Raw genomic sequence first — 18,857 nt, 5'->3', positions numbered from 1 at the left:
GCAGCGCGGACTCGTCCCTTCCAAGCGGATCGATGCAGCTCCTGGGCGCCGTGAAGGGCGTGACCGCGCCGCCCAACGGGAACACGCTCTTCTCAGGTGTGTCGCTGCGCTCACGGCGGCGACGTACAAAGCCAGATGACGATGGCAGCGGACGCGGCGGCATCAATATCGGCTTCCGTCGTAGCTCCAGTGCCAGCGGAGACAGCAGCAGCGCCATGGACACGCCACCCGGGCCTGTGGAGATACGGCCGCGTACAGCTACCCGTACAATGCCCACCTTCAACCCTCCGGCGTATCCGAAGCACGACGTGGCGGTGCGGGGCTCCATGCCACTAGATACGGTCTCCAAGAGCGCGCCGCCCCATGTGGCAGTGCGGTACGGCGACACCATCCGCCTCTTCGCGCGCAGTAAATACGCCGGCGCCGAGGAATCAAGGGGATACGTCGGTACATTCGAAGGCAGCAAGCGGTTCCTGGCCTCCAAGAACCCGCAGAAGCAGGACGAGCTGGCCTGCATCCCGCCCATCGCTGCGTGTGGAGAAAAGCACTTTAAACCGTCAACTTTCGTTATTTTGTCCTACTGCGGACTGGGCGTAGGGACGCCTGTTAGTTACGGAGACGTCGTGGTGCTCGTGGATGCGGACGGAAAAGTCTGGAACAATAAAATGGGCGTCGGACCCAGTACCAAAAATGGGTGTTTTGGTCCAAAAGAGGCCAATACGCCGGGTGAAATGTACTTGTCGTTCTACCAGCTACAGACAGGAGACGAAGGAGACGACAGCAGCTCCGAGTCGTCGGGCGAAGAAGACAATTTTCTTTTTTTTGGTAATTTAGCTAAAACGACCAAGACGATGGCAGAAACGACGTTCGGTAAACCGACTCAAGTGGAGCTGCATCTGGCCACTGCAGCGCTACGGACGATGGGCAGGGTCATGTACTACGGCGACCGGAACATCATTATTGACGTGGCGGACTCGAACCGAGTGCGATCCAAGTTTAACCGCGTCATCACGCACTTTAGCAAGCAGCAGGAGTCGCAGCCAGTGCAAGGAGGTTTCTTACGGTGCGACGGTCGTGGCAAAACAATTTTGTTCGAGATGCACGGCCAGGAACTCCCGTCAATCAAGGCGATCGACATTAAGGACGTGAAAAAAGCTGATCTAACCTGTAGCAGTCTAGAGAGTGACGATAAGAGCACTGATGAGAACGGATTGCATACTACAAGTGCTAGGGTGTTGGTAGCCACCAGAACGGACGTCGAAGTGGGCTGTCCACTGTTGATACAGGACGTTCGACGCTCGATGATGCTGGGACTGCGCTTCTCTGACGGAGGACGTGTGCGTGTACCGTGTGAACGGTTCTTGAGGCACGAAGGTCGGGCGTTCTATCGTGTGGTGCTCAATGGAAAGCGCCCCATGCGTGTTCTTGTTCGTGCCACTCGCGCATTAGGTCGAAAGAAGGTGGACATTCGAGGCACATTCCGCGGTACTTATCGACAAATTTTCAAGCTTTCGTGTATTATTGTCCTTGCCTATTTGGCTGCAGCGTCGGTGTTTACTCACGTGTTTGGGTCGGTGGTGGTGCTTCCTGCTGTCTACGTTGGTCTTGGAGCCGCAGTCGTGGTCTTCCTGGTGAAAGTTTTCTTCCCGGGCAAGGTGGTCACGGCCAGACAGATCAAGCCGGCGGACGAAGAGCATTCACGCTACTTTCTTGGAAACTGGAACTTTACGATCGTGGCTCTTGAAGCCTCAGAATCGGAGCGAGTGGAGAACATCGATAGTGGACTGAAGTCACTGCAGAAGATGGCGTCAATGAAAGTCCCGCCGGCTTTCTTGGTTGCAGAAAGTGGCGACGTTATCAAGGCGGCGGAGCGATATGAAGCCACGTTGGCGTGGAGGAAGGAGGCGTTGGCAGACTCCATTCTATGCACGCCGCAGACCCATTACGACACGATCAAAGCGTACGTACACGCAGACATTCTGTGTTCTAGTTGCTAATCTGTGATTGATTTATACAGGAACTACACGCAATTCCTCCACAAGCACGACAAACTTGGGCACCCCTTGTACATCGAGAAGGTCGGCTCTATCAACATCGCGCAACTTAAGAAACTCGGCGTCTCGCTGGACACACTGTTCAAACACTATTTATTCGCCATGGAGTTTGCGCTCAAGTACGCGGCTCAGCACATGTGTCCGTGTGACGCGTGTGTTGCGAGTGAGACGCAGAAGATGTGCATCATCCTGGACGCGCGAGGGATCGGCATGCGTGACATGGGCGGCGAAGTGTTCGAGTTCATCCGTCGTTGCACGGGTGTGATGCAGCGTCATTACCCGCAACGTTCGTTCAAGATCTTCATCGTGAATGTGCCGTCGTGGTTCGGTATGGCGTGGAAAGGTGTGAAGCCGTTGCTGAACGAGGCCACGCGTGCGAAGACCAACATTCTGACCGAGAGCGAGACTGCCACAGCGCTGCTAGAGTTCATCGACGCTGAGAATTTACCACTAGAGTACGGCGGAACATGTTCGTGTATGGGCGGATGCGAGAAGAACTCGTCGTATCAACTTCTGCAACAAGCGCTCGTCAAGAGTGTACTGGAGTGCAAGCCATTCGAGTTCGACCAGTTGCTCCAACAGATCGAGCGCGAACGTTCAGGAGAGAGCAGATCTAGTAGTGAAGAAGAGGTTTCTACAGAGACTTCGGCATCATCTGCGCCTGTGATGGGGCCAATCAAACGCGAGACATCTGCTACTGCAGTTCTGGACCAACTCTTCCGTCTTGGAAGCAGTAGCGACGACGGCTTCACACTTGACGGCGTAGATGATGAAGGATTCTGTCGCTCCATCCCTGCTGGGTTCTTCAGCGAGGAAGTGTTGAAAGCCGGGTATTTGCTGAAGCGTTCCCTGCGTCACAAGCAGTTCAACCCCATCTGGCATCGTCAGCTTTTCATTCTGCATCCTCAGTTCCTACGCTTCGCCAAGACTTTGGACTCGGAGATCTACCAGATTGTGTCGTTGACTCATGATACGATTGTGCAGAAGACAACGAAACAGAACAACAGTTTCGAGATCATCACACCGCTGATGGCTGCTAATGGACACTCACTGTTGCTGTACGCCCCCACGGCGTACGTTCTGAACAACTGGGTGGACGCCATTACCGCGGCGATCGACCAGTTGAAACTTAAGACGCCACTACCGGCTGCGAGCCCCCAGCGCTCGCCCATTGTGTCGCCTCGCAACAAGCAGGAAGCCAGTCCAGACTTCGACAACCAGCCGACAAATGCGACGGAGAACGTCAGGACGCCATGATAGATAGTGACGTTCGTGTGTGAAAAAATGTAAAAAACGTTTTGCAACCGTTTAAAAAACTCATTTGGCAACAATACGCTTCACTAAAACTCAGGTGGCAAAAGTATCAGGCGAACGAGTGTACACACATGGTCTGGCACAAGACACTTGCGGTGAGTGTTTGGAATCGCAAATGGCCGATACGTTCAGCACATGCTTATGAATCCTTTGTGGTGTTGCTTTCAGAAAGGCTCACATTCAGGTCGGATAGGCATAGCAGACGTCGCAAGTAATATGGAGATTCCTGCGGCGTTCCTGGTTGCGGAGAATGGAAACGTTTCCAAGGCGTTGGAGCGTTACCAGGCCACGATGATGTGGAGGAAGCAAATGAAGGTCGACAGTATCCTGGCGGCGCCGCAGACGCACTACGACACTATCAAGACGTACGTGTGCGCCCCGGCTCACCTGTTCCAATGCCTCTAAATGACAAAGTTCTGTTTTACTCCAGGCACTACACGCAATTCCTCCACAAGCACGACAAACTCGGACATCCTCTGTACATCGAGAAGGTCGGCTCTATCAAGATCGCGCAACTTAAGAAACTCGGCGTCTCGCTGGACACACTGTTCAAACACTATTTATTCGCCATGGAGTTCGCGCTCAAGTACGCGGCTCAACACATGTGTCCGTGTGACGCGTGTGCTGCGAGTGAGACGCAGAAGATGTGCATCATCCTGGACGCGCGAGGCATCGGCATGCGTGACATGGGCGGCGAAGTGTTCGAGTTCATCCGTCGTTGCACGGGTGTGATGCAGCGTCATTACCCGCAACGTTCGTTCAAGATCTTCATCGTGAATGTGCCGTCGTGGTTCGGGATGGCGTGGAAAGGTGTGAAGCCGTTGCTGAACGAGGCCACGCGTGCGAAAACCAACATTCTGACCGATAGCGAGACTGCCACAGCGTTGCTAAAGTTCATCGACGCTGAGAATTTACCACTAGAGTACGGCGGAACATGTTCGTGCATGGGCGGATGCGAGAAGAATTCGTCCTACCAGCGTCTCCAGAGAGTGTTGGTTCAAAGTGTACTGGAGCGCAAGCCGTTCGAGTCGGAGGAGCTGGTCCGTACCATTTCCCTTGAACGTTCTTCCAAAGCACCGATCAAGAGAGAGTCATCAAGCACCGTTCTCGATCAGCTTCTCCGTGTCGGTTTGATTCGTTCTCCAGGGCGGTCGAACAGTTATGCCAAGATCGGATCATTGGCCATTTTGAAAAAGTAGATTAGAAATCAGGATAAATGTAGAAAAGTCGTTTCTTATTTGTTTCCAAACACTGTCAAAGTGGGAGGCTTACGATGAATGGGGAAGCTACGCAGAAGCGGCACGCGCGTTCATTCTGGCAGAAGTTTCCAGAGGTATAGACTCTTGTCCTCTTTTTACAGTGGTGTGCTGCGAGCTAAGTCGGGTTGGTACGTTGGTGCAGAAGGAGGAGCTAAATCAGTACTGGTACTCGGCAGATACGGTCGCTACACTTGCCAAGGAAGCCATCGTAGAGACACCGGAAAGTGGCGGTCGTATCGCTTTCCTATCGACTCCAAGTGTCTACTTTGCCGTTCAAACACAGCAGAATGACGACTTAAGCCAAAGAGAGTGCTTTCTGTTTGATGTGGGTGCTTTTTCACTATTCAGAGGTTATCACTTTACTTATCCGCGTTGGCTTGTGTTCTCCAGTTCGACCCCAAATTTGCATCTGAGGGTGAACATTTCGTTCCCTTCGACTTCAACAAACCCGATGATATACCGTCGGAACTAGTCGGCACCTTCGATTTCGTCCTAGTCGATCCTCCTTTTATCACCCGTGAGGTGTGGGAGCTCTATGCAAAAACCGCTAAGTTACTACTGCGTTCGAAGGACAGTAAAATCCTTCTCACTACCATAGGTAAGTTGAAGTAGTTGTGGTAAACATTGGCAATCTGTTCTGACTCGGTTGCTCTCGTAGAAGAGAACGCCGCAATGATACAAGAGTTACTCGGTTGCAGATCGAGAACATTCAAGCCGTCTATTCCTCACTTGGTTTATCAATACGCTCTCTTTACCAACTATGAATCACCTGCACTCGACGCCTTAAACCCCGAAGTCAATTTCGATTAGTAGCTGCGATAGACACGATAATCACCAATTACCGTAGTAATAATCCTCAGTTTTCTTCAGCTAGCACTTCGGTTTATAAATGGATTGCAACAACGCTCCTTAAAATAGACATTCACCTGCAACAACGATACAAAGCGGACTGGTCGTGGCGTCTGTCGATAAGTGCTGATCTTGGGCCAAGAATCGTGGCACGTACTCGCGACACCCTCGCTCGTTTCTTCGACATTAGGCGCGCTACCATGCAAAGGATGTTGTCAATTACGAGGGTAAAACACATTGGCCAGAGTGACCGAACTTTACACACAGGAAAAGACAAGTCCGGACCTTCAATTCAAGCTCCAGCGTCGCCCGTTTCTTTAGTCAGCTCGATCTCGCCGCCATCGCCAGTAGCGGCATGGGGCTCCACTGAATCGCCGCCCGCGCCACCTCCTTCCCCGGTTATTCGAGCTGCCTCCCACTCTCCGTCAAGTATCTGCCCAACACTGAAGATCGACGACGCCGAACAGACGTCACCAATGTCATCACCTTCTTCGAGCCCAACTTCATCCAGACGATACACTGGGGGCCTCACCTATCGCCTCAAGCATTTAGTGTCAAAGGAGAAACGTCGATTCTCCTCCGACGGCTTTGATTTAGACTTGACGTACGTCACCCAGCGGCTCGTGGCATTGGGGTATCCGGCGGAAAAGATCGAGGGTATCTACCGGAACCACTATCGCGACGTCTTTCGCTTCTTCGAACAGCGCCATCCTGGACGGTACCGCGTGTATAACCTCTGCGTGGAACGCCGGTACGCACCCGATGAGAAATTCCACGGACGGGTAGCTGAATTCGGCTTCGAAGACCATTGCCCACCCCCTCTGTCGCTGTTGCTCCCATTCTGTCGAGACGTCCATGTGTGGCTGACGACTGACCCTGAAAATGTCGTGGCGGTGCACTGCAAGGCTGGCAAAGGCCGAACCGGAGTCATGCTGTGTGCCTACATGCTGTATGCGCGGAAATGGCGGTCTGCTCACGGAGCACTCGAGTACTTTGCTGCTGCACGCTCAAAGAAGCTGCAAGGCGTGACAATTCTGAGCCAGCGGCGATTCGTCCGCTATTTCAGCGAGCTATGTCGTCGCTCTGAAAGTGCCGATGACCTGGTAGAGCTCGGACCCTACGAGGAGGAAGAAGCTCGCGAGCGAGCCATGGCGTTGACCGACTACCATGCACAATGGCTGCAAGAGACTCAAACACTACCCGAGCCTTCTTCACCACGAAAAATCATTGGATCTAAGCTAAGACCGCATGCTGAGCCTATGCTCCCAACTCGTGTCAACCTCGTGCTTGTCGCCGTCATGCTGTGCGGCGTTACTGGCCACAAGAAAACGAGTTCTAGTGCTGCCGAGTGGCGAGTACGAGTCGAGTGCGGGGCTATTCGCCCTCGTGCAGCTGTCTACGACCTGGTCGGAAGCTTCCAGCGTCAACGACGCCCCAGCACTGACGATGGCAACAGCGAAGAGACCGTGGAATTGGAAATGCGGTGCAGCCCGGTGCTTGTTTGGGATGAGGTCAAGGTGGAGCTCCGGCGGCGAACGGGTAGTGTCTTGGGACACTTTTGGTTCCACACCGCGTTTATCTCTCAAGTGGATGGTCATTATGAGCTGGCGCTGGCGAAGAGCGAGATCGACAAGATTGCAAAGGACGTCAAACACGGACACAAGCAGTTTGCTCCCGAGTTTGCAGTGCGTCTACGCTTCGAGCTGGCAGAGGAGCAAGGCATGGCCAGATTAGACGCATAGAGGAACGAGAGGCTATTAATAGGAATGCATTGCGTAGTCGAACATCACAATCACGTCAATAGTTACGCTAAAGGCGTCGTGCCGCTGCGATTCAACCACATGGTGCGCTCCCCTCGTCATGGTGATAACGTTTGTTGCCGCTATCAGACAATTACGTAGCGCCTAACCAAAGACTCTTTGGCAAGGAGTATCCATACGCGTTATTGTTCCTCGCGGACGACGACGAAAGAAAATATCTTTGTGTCTTTGGCAAAGACTTTTGGCCATCAGCGTAGCATTTAAGGACTCGTCCGTGAGTCGCACAGGATGCCGCTCGTCGTATCATCGAGCGCGCCAGCTGGTGACGGTAGATTCGAGGGGTCCATTGCCAGGACAACAGCAGCGGTGAACAAGACCTCGAAGATAAAGCACATTGGGTCAACTCACTGAACGCCACTGAAGCAAAGAGAAGTTAACTAGAAGAAGGCCGGTGGAATATCCTGCAGTAGTGATCACTGACTGGCCCGGGCTTTTTAGGCTTTGAAGCCGAAGCTTGACCGCAATCAGATTGAAGACAGACCGCGCTGAGATTGGGAACTGTCGACAGCACACGCAGTGCTGGTAAATCACCGCTTTGAAACTGCTGCGAAGCATTTGTTCTTTATTTAACCATCGCGATCGGCGCATGGTATTAATAAAGGCACGTGTTGCTGTGCGGGCACGATAATCACTCTCATTAATAAACGCGGTTTAGTTACTGTACATTTCGGGTTTGATAACCTACGCCAAATCGCACTGCAGCTCGCGACATAACACTGTCGACGTCAAAGATGATTGACGTAGACAGTAGACCTTTGAAGTGGAGGTTACGCTTCCAGCGACAATGAAGACGATTCGTGACGGACGGACGGATTCCGTCTTACCGTCGACCGCCAGTGTTCAACGCTGTGTTGCCGCTGTGCTTCTCTTCTCTGGCAACAATTTGTTGCCTCTCTTCAATCTTTGCGGGGAGTCAGCGTACAGACAGCCCTATTGCATCGTCTCTGCACATACAATTTTGTTTTGGGCGCTTTTGAAACAGCTTTTTGGGCGGAATACGCTGTCCGGTCGCAAATGCCCTCTTTTGACACTCAATTAAATTATGTGTGCAGCGCCGGTCCATCCGTGTTGGTTTGGGCTGTCACGTCGTTGGGTGTCGGGTCAAAAATACAATCACGCGGTCGACGTTCGCCAGGCAGAGGCTGCATCACTCGCTCAAAGTCGGCCCCGCAGTCAGACAGCGACTACCATGGGCTTTTGTCTGTCCAAGTGCCTGCCCGATAGCGACATGGCGGCCGAGCTCGAGGCCGAGCTGGACGAGACCAGTCACAGCTACGTGCAGCAGTCCACGGAGCAGTCCACCTTCGGCACCACGTCTTTATTGGCGGTACGTCTTCACTTTGGTCTCGATAACCGCGTAAAACGTTCTTAGGCGACTTATTGCTCCACTTAAATATCGCCAGGCCGACGAAGTTGTCTGTCTCAATGTGATCGGCGAAGGTCCGTCGGGTGTCATCTACAAGGGCTCGTACCGTGGCTCTGTAGTGGCCGTAAAGAAGATGAAGATGATCTCGATGCCGACCAAGCCGTCAGCCAGGGAGAACGTCGAGATGGAACTCGAGGTAGAGGCCACACGCATGGGTAGTCTTCGACACCCGAATACAGTGCTCTTCATGGGTGCCTGTCTGCAGGAAGACTACTTCTGCATCGTCAGCGAATACTGTACGCGCGGCTCGCTGTTCAACGTGTTGCACGCCCCCAAAGCCTCGGCTTCCAGTAGGAGTAGACACAAGCGTAAAGGCTCAGAGCCGCTCTCAAGGGCAGCGTCTGCAAGTACAGCCAGTGCACCAGGCGGGATCAGTGACACTGCGGCCAAAAAGAAGGTGAATCTCAAGTGGAGCTTACGGATACGACTCGCCCTTGGAGCGGCCAGAGGACTTTTATATCTGCACAGCGCAGACCCACCTCTTGTCCACGGACAACTTAAAAGCAGCAACATTTTGGTGGACGACTCATGGAACGCCAAACTCGCGGATTTTGGCACGCGACGTGTGGCCGAGGCCGTGGGTTTTGATAGGAGTAGGATGAACAGTATCGACGAGCGCTCAGCGTTGCTGCGATGGACAGCGCCCGAACTGCTCAAGTTAGGCGAAGAACGTGTCCACAAGGGAGCGTTCCCGAGCGACAGTTCAAGTCCGCAGGCCGTGGACATCTTCAGCTTCGGTCTGATTATGTGGGAGCTCACAACAGGAGAATTGCCGTACGCAGACATGCGCTCGAACGCCGAGATCAGCGAGTACGTGCTGTCGGGCTGCCGACCAATTATGAAGCCCGGTCAGTGCAATATCAAGTGGGCGGAGCTCATGGCTCGATGCTGGTCGCACAACCCGTCGCGAAGACCGAGTGCAGCCGAGATCGTATCGTCACTCGAGAGCATCAGCAAGGCCGACGCCATTGCTCAATCCGCCAAAAAGGAGACGCGCGTTGTTAACAGCAACCGCGCCGACTACCGTTTTGCAGAGAAACCTCGCTCGCGCTCTAATGGATCGTCTAAGTTTAAGAGCAACGTGCGTGTCGTCGTCTGAGTAAACGCGGTCATTTTTGCCATGTCGTCGTGTGTACGACGTCGTCTCTCGGTATTACTGTACCACAGCACTGTGTAGTGCTGGACGTATAGGACGAAGGTGCAACGCCCACAGCGTTTCGTGATAAATGTACGTTCGTAAGTATCGGCTGGTACGGCACTATGCGAACACTCGAGGACAGCGCACACAGATACTGCACGCTTTTTGACGCGGCGGACAGGACGCCAGGACGCCACAATGTAGCTAGTCAATCAACCCCTAATATTAAATTGCATTGGACACTGATTGCAATTCACTGCGTCTCGATGTTTGGCTTTGCGAACGGCGTGTGGTACTTGGCGACGTGTTCCTCGAGGAACTCGTCACGCAGCATGACAGAGATACGATGCGTGCGGTTAACCGGCAACTCTCCTCTGAATGTTTGCGCACCAGGAAGGATCTCGTGCGTGTAGTGGTAGCGGACTCGTCCGGTCATCATGTACATGGAGCGACGCTGCAGGTAGCCGTCGATGATCGAGTCTCCGTGTTCCTCTTTAAAGCTCATGATACTGGGCGACAGCAGATTGATACCGGCTACTACACGTCCTGAGAACTTGATGGAGTCCACATGAGGCTTGATGTAGCCGTCCTCAGCCAGCTCGATCACGTGGACAGCCGGGAAGTAGGTGAGCTCTTTCGGCAGGATGGCCACCTCGCGGACCTTCTGGAGAATACGCTGCGTCTCGGTGGACCAACGTGAACGCTCCATCTCCTTGAATTTGATGATGACGTTGTCCCAGTGATCCTCCTCGTAGCGGCGGCGCTTGAGAATGCGCGAACACTCGTCCGCCAAGACCTTCTCTTCGTCCTCTGTGATCACGTCCAGCATAATCTGCAAGTCACCTTCGCTCACCAACGGGTCGTGACAGTGCGTTGCATCCAAGTTGTATACGTCCTGCCATAGCGACTGCGAGCAAGGAGCAGCCACGGCGAACGAGCTTAGCAGTCGCCGCAGCGGCGCCGACGAGCGGCGGAGAGCTCTTGAGCTCAGCATCTTCGGCAATGCACCACTGCGTGTCTGCACGCTTGAACATGTTAATTTAAAGGTTTTTATGAGTAAAATGTCGTCTTTTATTTAAAATTTCTAAGTGGAGGTCGAATCAGATGCACGTGCATGTTGGCGGCGCTGTAGACGGCGTCGAGGCGTTCGCGGGACACTTGTTCGATTTGGAACTGTTGCTCGGATAGCAGTACGAAGAAGGACTCGCCTCGATCTCCAGCGAACCGAGCTTCGTGTGCGGAAACAATGAGCGTGTCAGGGTGTGACAAATTCACGATTGTCTGCACCAGCTTCTGGGAGATATCGCGGTGGCCGTACACCAGGTCTGAGCACAGGATGACGTCGAACCGGTGTGACTCAAGATCGTCATCTTCTCCCCACATCAATTCCTGCGCACGAATGTTGCCGGAGATGCAGCCGAGCGTTTGATTCCGCTCGATGTTGGCTTGGATCCAGGACACCGCAATGGGCTGCGACGATAAACGCCAGAAACAAGTCAGCAACTGACCTTCCGATCGTCAACAACCAAAAATTCGTACCATATCGGTCAGTACAACGTCCTTCGCTCCAAGTGCAGCTGCAGCCATGCCCGGCACGCCGATGCCGCAGCCCAATTCGATCACGCGCTTGTTCACGAAAAAACTATGTGGGAAGAATGCGTCGTTGGCCAGGAACTTGGCTAGCACCAATGCGCAGTCCCAGACCTTGGCCTGCTGTCCCTGCTTCTCCTGGAAGACGACTTTCTTGTCGACTCGGAGCACGAGGGAGCTCTCCATCACCATGTCCTTGTCGGCACCCTGAACCCGCCGCTGTCTGGCAGCCAGTCCCCAGTCTCGCTCCGCGTACTGCTCTACATATCGCGCAGCCTCGCGACGTTTTGCCTGCTGTGTCTCGGTCTCCTCAAAAAGGTCGTCACTTTCCATGCGACCAAAGAAATCGTTCTCCTCCTCGGAGCTGCTATCGCCGTCGTTGACGTTGCTCATTTTGCCAGTTTTTGAATGGATTGAGATGACACGCGAAACAAAGAAATTGCTAAAATAGCCCACACTTACGAAACGCAAGTGTTGCGGCAATTTCAACCAAGCAAGTTTTCCAAGTCTGCAACATGGACGCGACGTTGGCAACATTCGACACTGTGGAGACAGCGGACTGCGTGGAGTCATGCCCTGTGGAAGGATTTGAGTCATCGATGGTGGTGGCCACCTATCAGCTCCATAAGGCAGCGGAGATAGGAGAGTCTGAGGACAAGCGTAGCGGCACGCTCCAGCACTTTCAGTTGACCTGCGACGACGAGGCCAGTACCGATGGCGCAAACGTCTCCGTGCAAAAGCTGGAAGAGACCACGACTTCTAGCGGTATCTTTGACATTAAGTGGAATACAGAGGCCATGAATGGCAAAGCGGTGCTGGGTGCCGCTACGGCTGCCGGATCATTGGAGCTGTACGAGTTGGTTCGTGAAGGTGGCGCACAGAAGTTGCGCCGCTCTGGGCTGACTACAGACGCAGACGCTGCCTCCATGTGCCTGTCATTGGACTGGAGCAATCGCGTGCATTCGAATACCCAGCCGTCCATCTGCGTGAGCCACTCGGACGGGTAAGAATCACTTTACCTGCCGTTGCAAGAGAGGTTTCGGAACGCTGACATCCTCTCGTGTGTGTGTGAACGTTCTCCCCGTCGCAGCGCACTGTCGGTTTGGGACATCGCGTCACAGGGCATCGTCCAGACAGATAAGGTATGGTCTCAATCGGTTTCTGCTTGAATACCTGCAGCGTGTGAATAAGTTGAGGCGGTTTTCTCTCGTTAAAACGCGCGCTTGCTGAAGGGTATCCTTAGATGAAACGAGGCCTAACTGGCGCTTGATTGCTTTGACATTCAGTGGCGTGCGCACGACTTGTTCGGCTCGCCTATAGAGGCGTGGATCGCAGCCTTCAATTGCAACGACTCGAACGTGCTGTTCTCGGGCGCAGACGACGCAGCACTGAAAGGATGGGATTTACGCGCGGGCACCTCAGCTCCGACCTTCAAGAACACGCGGCAGTACTCCATGGGCGTGTGCAGCATCCAGTTCCATCCAAACGACGAGCGTTTGGTTGCCGTGGGCAGCTACGATGAGCAGGTCGCGATCTGGGATCACCGCAGCATGACGCGCCCACTGGCCGTACACAGCTTTGGTGGCGGCGTCTGGCGACTCAAATGGCACCCGGCCGACAACCGCAAGGTACAGCAACAGCAAGTAATGGCTTGTTAGTGACATTCGTGCACTTATCCCCCCCCTCTTGCTTCGTAGGAGCTGCTACTGGCCGCATGCATGCACAACGGCTTCCAGGTGCTGGAGCTGACGAAGAACCAGACCGAGCTGCACAAGGCCGCGAGCTATGACCGCCACGAGTCGCTCGCGTACGGCGTGGACTGGTGGCTGCATCCAGCGGCTCTACATGCCAAAGTGCCTGTGGTGGGCTCGGCCTCCTTCTACGACCACACCTTCCATGTTTGGCGCCAACCAGTTTGTTGAAGTTGCATACGGTGTCTGAAATAAAACAGAACTCGCTATTAAAAACCGTTCATCGTGAGTTTTTGAAACACGGTATCTAATTGGTTTTAATTTGCTTTCCACGAGAAGTTTCCGTTGCCTCAACGCACTTCGTATGTAGCTTAACTGATTGCACTGGCCCGAGCGTGTGCACCAGTTCCCTGGCCACAGCCACAATCGAATTTGCACTCGAGCGCGCACTTGCAATGCCCTTCCCCGCCTCCTCAGCTGCGACTTCCCCACCGTCCAACTCTGGTGGTGGCGTGCTATCCAAGGCGAAGCTACCGTTTGCGCTCAGCTCTCTTGCAGCGTTGTTCCCGGAGCACCCGACTCTGATTCCAAGTGAAGATGAAGACGCTCGAGTCGAGAAAATTACAAGCCTCCGCCAACCGAGTTACGGGGGCCGAAAGTGCAAACCAGTGACATCAATTTCCATTCCACAGCCACGCACCACCGTGGCCTGGCGAGGTGCGCGATAAGAGTCGTCTCGAGAAATTCGAAACCGATCAGAACGGTGTGTTGGCGAATGCCAAGCGCTAGAAGTGAATATCTAATTTAATTTTGAAGCAAAGTTTCTTCTAGCTGCTGGCATGAACTCGATGTAGAAGCGCGCGCGTTGAAGGCCGGTGGCCTTCAACGGCCTTAGGCCGCTATTTATTGCGTATATTGGGATATCCAGCATGTGCTCACGCCAGCGACTTGGGCCAGAACTCCAGGCCGGAGCGGGCAGCCATAGTAATTGACAATCACCCAGACTGCTGTTCTCAGTTATTCTCAGCTACTGCGTCAGTTGGCGGCACAGTGTTGTCAGCGACTAGATCGTCTTGCGACTTTCGCTGGGAATGCCGCTATTTCTTCTCAGCGCTATACCCAATTGCACGCGCTAGATGTTAGAAAGCTGCTCCGCGGGTGCTTCTACAGGTAAAGTCGCTACTCCGGTATTGATAATAAAATCCCACAGGTTTTAATCCTGGTATACCGTATCGTCGTAGTCCTAGGCGTCACTTCAATAGCAAGATTTCACATCGCATGCACAGACAGATGTGAGCAAATCATGGTTTTACGAAACGTTGGGAAGGAAATACGTGCAATGTAATTATTCGACATTGCTGTTTAGATCATCGTCAGATTCGATGTCATCGTCCGAATCGACATGGCCGTCGGCAAGGTTGCAATTCTCCAGCTCTTCGACAATACCACTGTCAATGTATGCAATCTCGATATCCGTCAGATCCGCTACCGCTTACAATTGTCTCCTTTGAAAGATCTGTCCAACACGTCGAAACCCACTCAGTGATGTCAGCTCGATTAGGTGGCTTTAATTTGAGCGAATCTTCTGTGTGCAAATCTTGAAGTCGTTTGACTTCGTCATCGGCCCGTTCTTGGGTCAAATCTTTGCGAGCTCGTGCAATCAACGAATAAAGCTCTTCTCGCTTGTGCTGGCGTCGTTCTTCTGCAGCGCGATACTCTACAAGCTGGTTTCGTAAACAGCAAACCCACAATGTGCGTAGCCTAGCTTTAAAAGGCTTATTCCATGATATGTCTGCCGGTTGGCAGACATAAGTGTTTCTCGGTGGGACTTTGAGAAGGACAACGTTAATCGATGCCGCGTATTCCTCGACTTCATCGGTCCAGTGCCCGCTAAAGTCATCCCAGATTATTAAAATGTTTTCATCCAGATTCGCTCGCTCAGCAAAATGAAATTGTAGAAATCTGACAGACAACTCTAAATTCCACCACGCGCATTTGTTTCCGTAAATTCTGCAGCTAAGTCGTTTTTGTAATGGACTAAATTCGCGATTCCACATTGTTGGACTAAATCCATGGCGCAGAGCGTCATTCTCGACGCGTTTGGTCGTTATTGTTGAAGGTAGGCATTTAAATACTAGAAAAGTATCCAACTTATTACCTTGTAGCTCGAGCCTTCTCTTTATTACCACACCTCACCCATACCGTCTTAGCACCACTCTGGTCTATAGTCTGTTTTGGCAAGTACTCATAATTCACGGCTACAGTGCATGTTCCTCAGCAAAACAAAATAATAGTAACATTTAAAAAAAATGTACCGTACCCGTTTGATCTGCGTTGTATACTTGTACACACTGCCTGTCGGTTATTGTCGGCAGCACCAATGCCCGGAACGATCTAGCCGCTTCTAGAGCGTCCTCTGGTGTCGTTTGGCTCTGCCTCGTACGTGCACGAAGAAACAGTTTGTGCCGTTTTAGAAAAAGCTTTATCCACGTCGGTGAGGCAGCAAATTTGTCCCCAAGCCCAATGTCAGAAGCCGTCTCTTTTGCCTCTAGCTGCCACATGAGTCGCGACACAGGTGCGCCATCCTTGCGTAGGGAGTTGAGCCAAAGGACGATCGACGCTTCGGCCGCCTTCAGTTGCATCACCAAGACTACGTAAATTTTGGTGCCTGCCGCGTCCCGACTCACACGCAGCACGGATATCAGCGGACTGTTTGGCCCACTTGTTGATCTGCTTCTTTTTAGCTCGTACTGCAGCATCGGTCAGCTCACCGTAGAAGTGTGCAATCGTTTCATCAAGACTGTGACCTTCTTCATTGTAATTTAGAACATCCCTCTTGTGTGAATACTCCACCGCTGTGCGTTGATACGACTTTCGCTTCTTGCCTTGCCCATTTATACGAGGGCGGCCCATGGCTGAGCCATGATGGCTCTGTTGGCTGGTGTTTTTCTGACACTGAAGCGTTGTTTTATCCTAACTGACTCTAAAATTAACTGTCACCCCAAATGTAAGTAACAAAACCACCTGACAGAAATACCGCTTTCTGATTGGATTTTGGTAGTCTGACCCTTAGAAGTAAACGACGCTTATGACTACGACGCTACGGTAATTCGAGATTTTGTACACACCAATAAAGTAGGTATCGATTCACTACAAATTTCAAATGAACTCCGGGGAAAAGGTTTACAGGTAATAATGATATAAACTTACCATATTAAAACTTGGTGTAATATGTTATGTAAACAAAAGAGAATTCACATTCTTTTGTAAGACTTGTTTTGCCACGAAGGACCGAAGAATGTCCTACAGAAAATGGTTTGCAATAAGGTAACAGAGCCACCATTTTCTTCTTGGGATTCAGCATTTGAACTTTGAAGCTCCAACCCTAGGTTTGAACCCAATCAAGAAACTTCCTTATTTAGAAACTCAGTCCCTCCGTCAGTCCTAATTCGCCGGACCTTAAATGAAGGAAATTGCACTAATAATTGCTATAAGAGGGACTTTATTATCCCAGGGGCCTCTTTTAGGGACTCAAGTACAAAGTACCACTTATAAGAAGCCGCATCATCTACCGGTACTACTGCCATCGCATAATAGTAGTAAAATGAACCGTATAAACAACTGACCTTTAGCTTCCCTTTAGATTCCACGTGCAGGGTATGGAGTGCAGAACGGTCCCACCAGACCATGATTGCTGGTGTAAGATTGTCGTACACCACCTCTAGGGTCGGGTAGTCCGCGGCTGTTTAGGGAGTACGGTCTCGAGCAGTGGCAGGAACGGTAGCACAAGATAACTTAATACTCCAAAAAGCTTCTTGTTTCTTTCTCTCACTCAGCTTAGGCAAGAGGTAGTAAATGTAAGACTGAGACTAACGAGGGCCTACCGCCAACTCGCTTTCCTATACACGACACCGCTTCAGTTTATCTTGATCAAAAGAGTCCTTCTCCATGACATCCGTCCTCGTGCGGCGACAGGAAGGTCCGAGACGCGGTCCACCTTGCGCATCCGGCCTTGTCCCCAGCCACGTAGGACGATAGGAGGAAACTCACACACCGTTCCTGTACTCCATCGTAGCGTTCCAATACAATCACACCATAACTTCACCGGTCCCATGTGCGAAGTGAGTGGGAGCTTGCGGGGTCAACGGGAACCAGCCGCCCACCGTCACAGCTCGTTGACCTTCGCCGAGATCCCTTGGCACAAAAGCCTGCCCGCCAGCGCCTGGCACGACACCTACATTCCCGGGTACGGGACATACTCCCCGACTTGGAGTTTGCCGTCCTCGGCGAACGGATGGCCAATGCTGGCGGCGCAGGCGAGCCATTGTTTCGGGCGCACCCGACAGGTCGATAGGATGGTCCGACGATTGCTCGGTTCCATAGGAGCTACCCAGGAACGCTTCCGTAGTAGGGGCATCTTCTTCCGCAGCTTGAAAGTCGTGTAACACTTCGATACCATTCTTGTACCGCAAGCGTTCCAAGCAGAGAGCCTCGGCACGCCTACGCTTCGAAGCGTTCAGTTGAGTGTTAGACAAAGCTTGACTGACCACACTCTGGGGAGCCATCGAAAGCAGCGGGTTATCCCCTTCGCACAGACGCAGTGCGTGCGAAATCACACCGGTCACTACGACGATAAGAGGTCCTAGCAGGTCCCGGCGAGTCCATTCGTAACAGTAGTCGTACGTCACTAGCAGCATAAGTCCGATGGCGACACCGATAGGTCCTTGTAGGACGAACTCCACTAGGTCGTAGAGGCTAATAGGTACGAACAGCAGCAACGACAGGCACAGCAACGCGACCCAGCAGACGAACTCGCCAACGCCATAACAACGAAGTAGAGTAGCCCGGCTGGCTTCCCATGAAGCGTTCCAGTAGCGCTTCGCGGAGCCCTTGGTGTCCACGAGCACGTTAGGTAGGTACTCGGCGAAGGTGACCTTGCATGCCATCCACCAACTGCGGAGCATCCTCCCATAAGCACCGTATCTCGCATCCTCGTCCTGAAGGACCCAGGTAGGTGCGTTAAAGAAAACGCTCCACGCCGCGAAAGCGTACACCGAACCGCGTAGCTGGCGGAATTCACGGTCTTGCAGAGTGTGTCGGTAAGAAGCGGCACACTCTCCACAGATTTCGAGGTTCATGGATAGAACGCGCCAAACCTGCGTCAGGAACACCCACCCGACGCTCCTAATGGGAGTCGTCAACACCCAGGCGACGATCACGCTGGTATATACTGGCCATAGCTCCCACCGCGCGTATTCCAGGACGAGGCTTGCTTGAACCCCCATTCCTTGTAAAGAACTTTCACAAATGAGAAGAAGACACGTCCGACTCCGCCGCGTACCGTTCCACCAACTGCGTGGTCATTGCCCATCAATCGGTCACAGTCGACACCTGGGAGAGGGCAGTCGACAACCAACGGCGAGGTTCTCGAGAAACGCCAGAGAGACGGAGGCGGCAACCAGTCTGTCAATTTTCCGCCTCATTCGGCAATTTGCCTCCACGCGACGCAGACGCCAACACCCGACGACTCGTCTCCCAGCACCAGCACCAGTGGCATGGTCGGCTCCGGCGATAAGGATCGCTACAAGTAAATCCGTGAGGTCGTCGAGGAGGAGTCCTCCGACTCGTCTGAAGGAACGCCTCGACCGCAGGACTCCGCCGCCGATGTCTGCTTCTGGCTGGCGATGCGCGACGTGCTCGCCATCAACGAAGGAAC

General features: G+C 52.8%; 7 protein-coding genes across 7 annotated transcripts; 5 read left to right on the top strand and 2 right to left on the bottom strand.

Moving 5' to 3' along the window:
- Positions 1-1,263: 1,263 nt before the first annotated feature.
- On the top strand, positions 1,264-3,311 carry PITG_04680 (phosphoinositol transporter; the record flags this gene model as incomplete). Its single annotated transcript, XM_002905372.1, has 2 exons — positions 1,264-1,960; positions 2,018-3,311. 2 exons carry the CDS (start codon positions 1,302-1,304, stop codon positions 3,309-3,311), a joined length of 1,953 nt encoding a protein of 650 aa, XP_002905418.1.
- Positions 3,312-4,641: 1,330 nt separating this feature from the next.
- On the top strand, positions 4,642-5,437 carry PITG_04679 (uncharacterized protein; the record flags this gene model as incomplete). Its single annotated transcript, XM_002905371.1, has 4 exons — positions 4,642-4,701; positions 4,770-4,952; positions 5,018-5,225; positions 5,289-5,437. The coding sequence occupies 4 exons, from the start codon at positions 4,642-4,644 to the stop codon at positions 5,435-5,437; spliced, it is 600 nt and encodes a 199-aa protein (XP_002905417.1).
- Positions 5,438-5,579: 142 nt separating this feature from the next.
- Positions 5,580-7,218, top strand: PITG_04678 (phosphatidylinositol-3,4,5-trisphosphate 3-phosphatase, putative; the record flags this gene model as incomplete). Its single annotated transcript, XM_002905370.1, has 1 exon — positions 5,580-7,218. The coding sequence occupies one exon, from the start codon at positions 5,953-5,955 to the stop codon at positions 7,216-7,218; it is 1,266 nt and encodes a 421-aa protein (XP_002905416.1).
- Positions 7,219-8,462: 1,244 nt separating this feature from the next.
- On the top strand, positions 8,463-9,821 carry PITG_04677 (protein kinase; the record flags this gene model as incomplete). Its single annotated transcript, XM_002905369.1, has 2 exons — positions 8,463-8,623; positions 8,700-9,821. The coding sequence occupies 2 exons, from the start codon at positions 8,486-8,488 to the stop codon at positions 9,819-9,821; spliced, it is 1,260 nt and encodes a 419-aa protein (XP_002905415.1).
- Positions 9,822-10,059: 238 nt separating this feature from the next.
- Positions 10,060-10,854, bottom strand: PITG_04676 (uncharacterized protein; the record flags this gene model as incomplete). Its single annotated transcript, XM_002905368.1, has 1 exon — positions 10,060-10,854. One exon carries the CDS (start codon positions 10,852-10,854, stop codon positions 10,114-10,116), a length of 741 nt encoding a protein of 246 aa, XP_002905414.1.
- Positions 10,855-10,931: 77 nt separating this feature from the next.
- PITG_04675 (uncharacterized protein) lies at positions 10,932-11,783 on the bottom strand (the record flags this gene model as incomplete). Its single annotated transcript, XM_002905367.1, has 2 exons — positions 10,932-11,330; positions 11,400-11,783. 2 exons carry the CDS (start codon positions 11,781-11,783, stop codon positions 10,932-10,934), a joined length of 783 nt encoding a protein of 260 aa, XP_002905413.1.
- Positions 11,784-11,965: 182 nt separating this feature from the next.
- Positions 11,966-13,372, top strand: PITG_04674 (uncharacterized protein; the record flags this gene model as incomplete). The annotated part of the gene is made up of 4 exons (XM_002905366.1): positions 11,966-12,453; positions 12,541-12,592; positions 12,737-13,078; positions 13,148-13,372. 4 exons carry the CDS (start codon positions 11,966-11,968, stop codon positions 13,370-13,372), a joined length of 1,107 nt encoding a protein of 368 aa, XP_002905412.1.
- Positions 13,373-18,857: the final 5,485 nt, after the last annotated feature.

This window comes from Phytophthora infestans, genomic scaffold (genome assembly GCF_000142945.1).
Source record: "Phytophthora infestans T30-4 supercont1.6 genomic scaffold, whole genome shotgun sequence".
In the NCBI taxonomy this organism is placed as follows: domain Eukaryota; phylum Oomycota; class Peronosporomycetes; order Peronosporales; family Peronosporaceae; genus Phytophthora; species Phytophthora infestans.
Note: the sequence above shows the minus strand (reverse complement) of the source record. Positions and strands in the feature narration are given on the sequence as shown.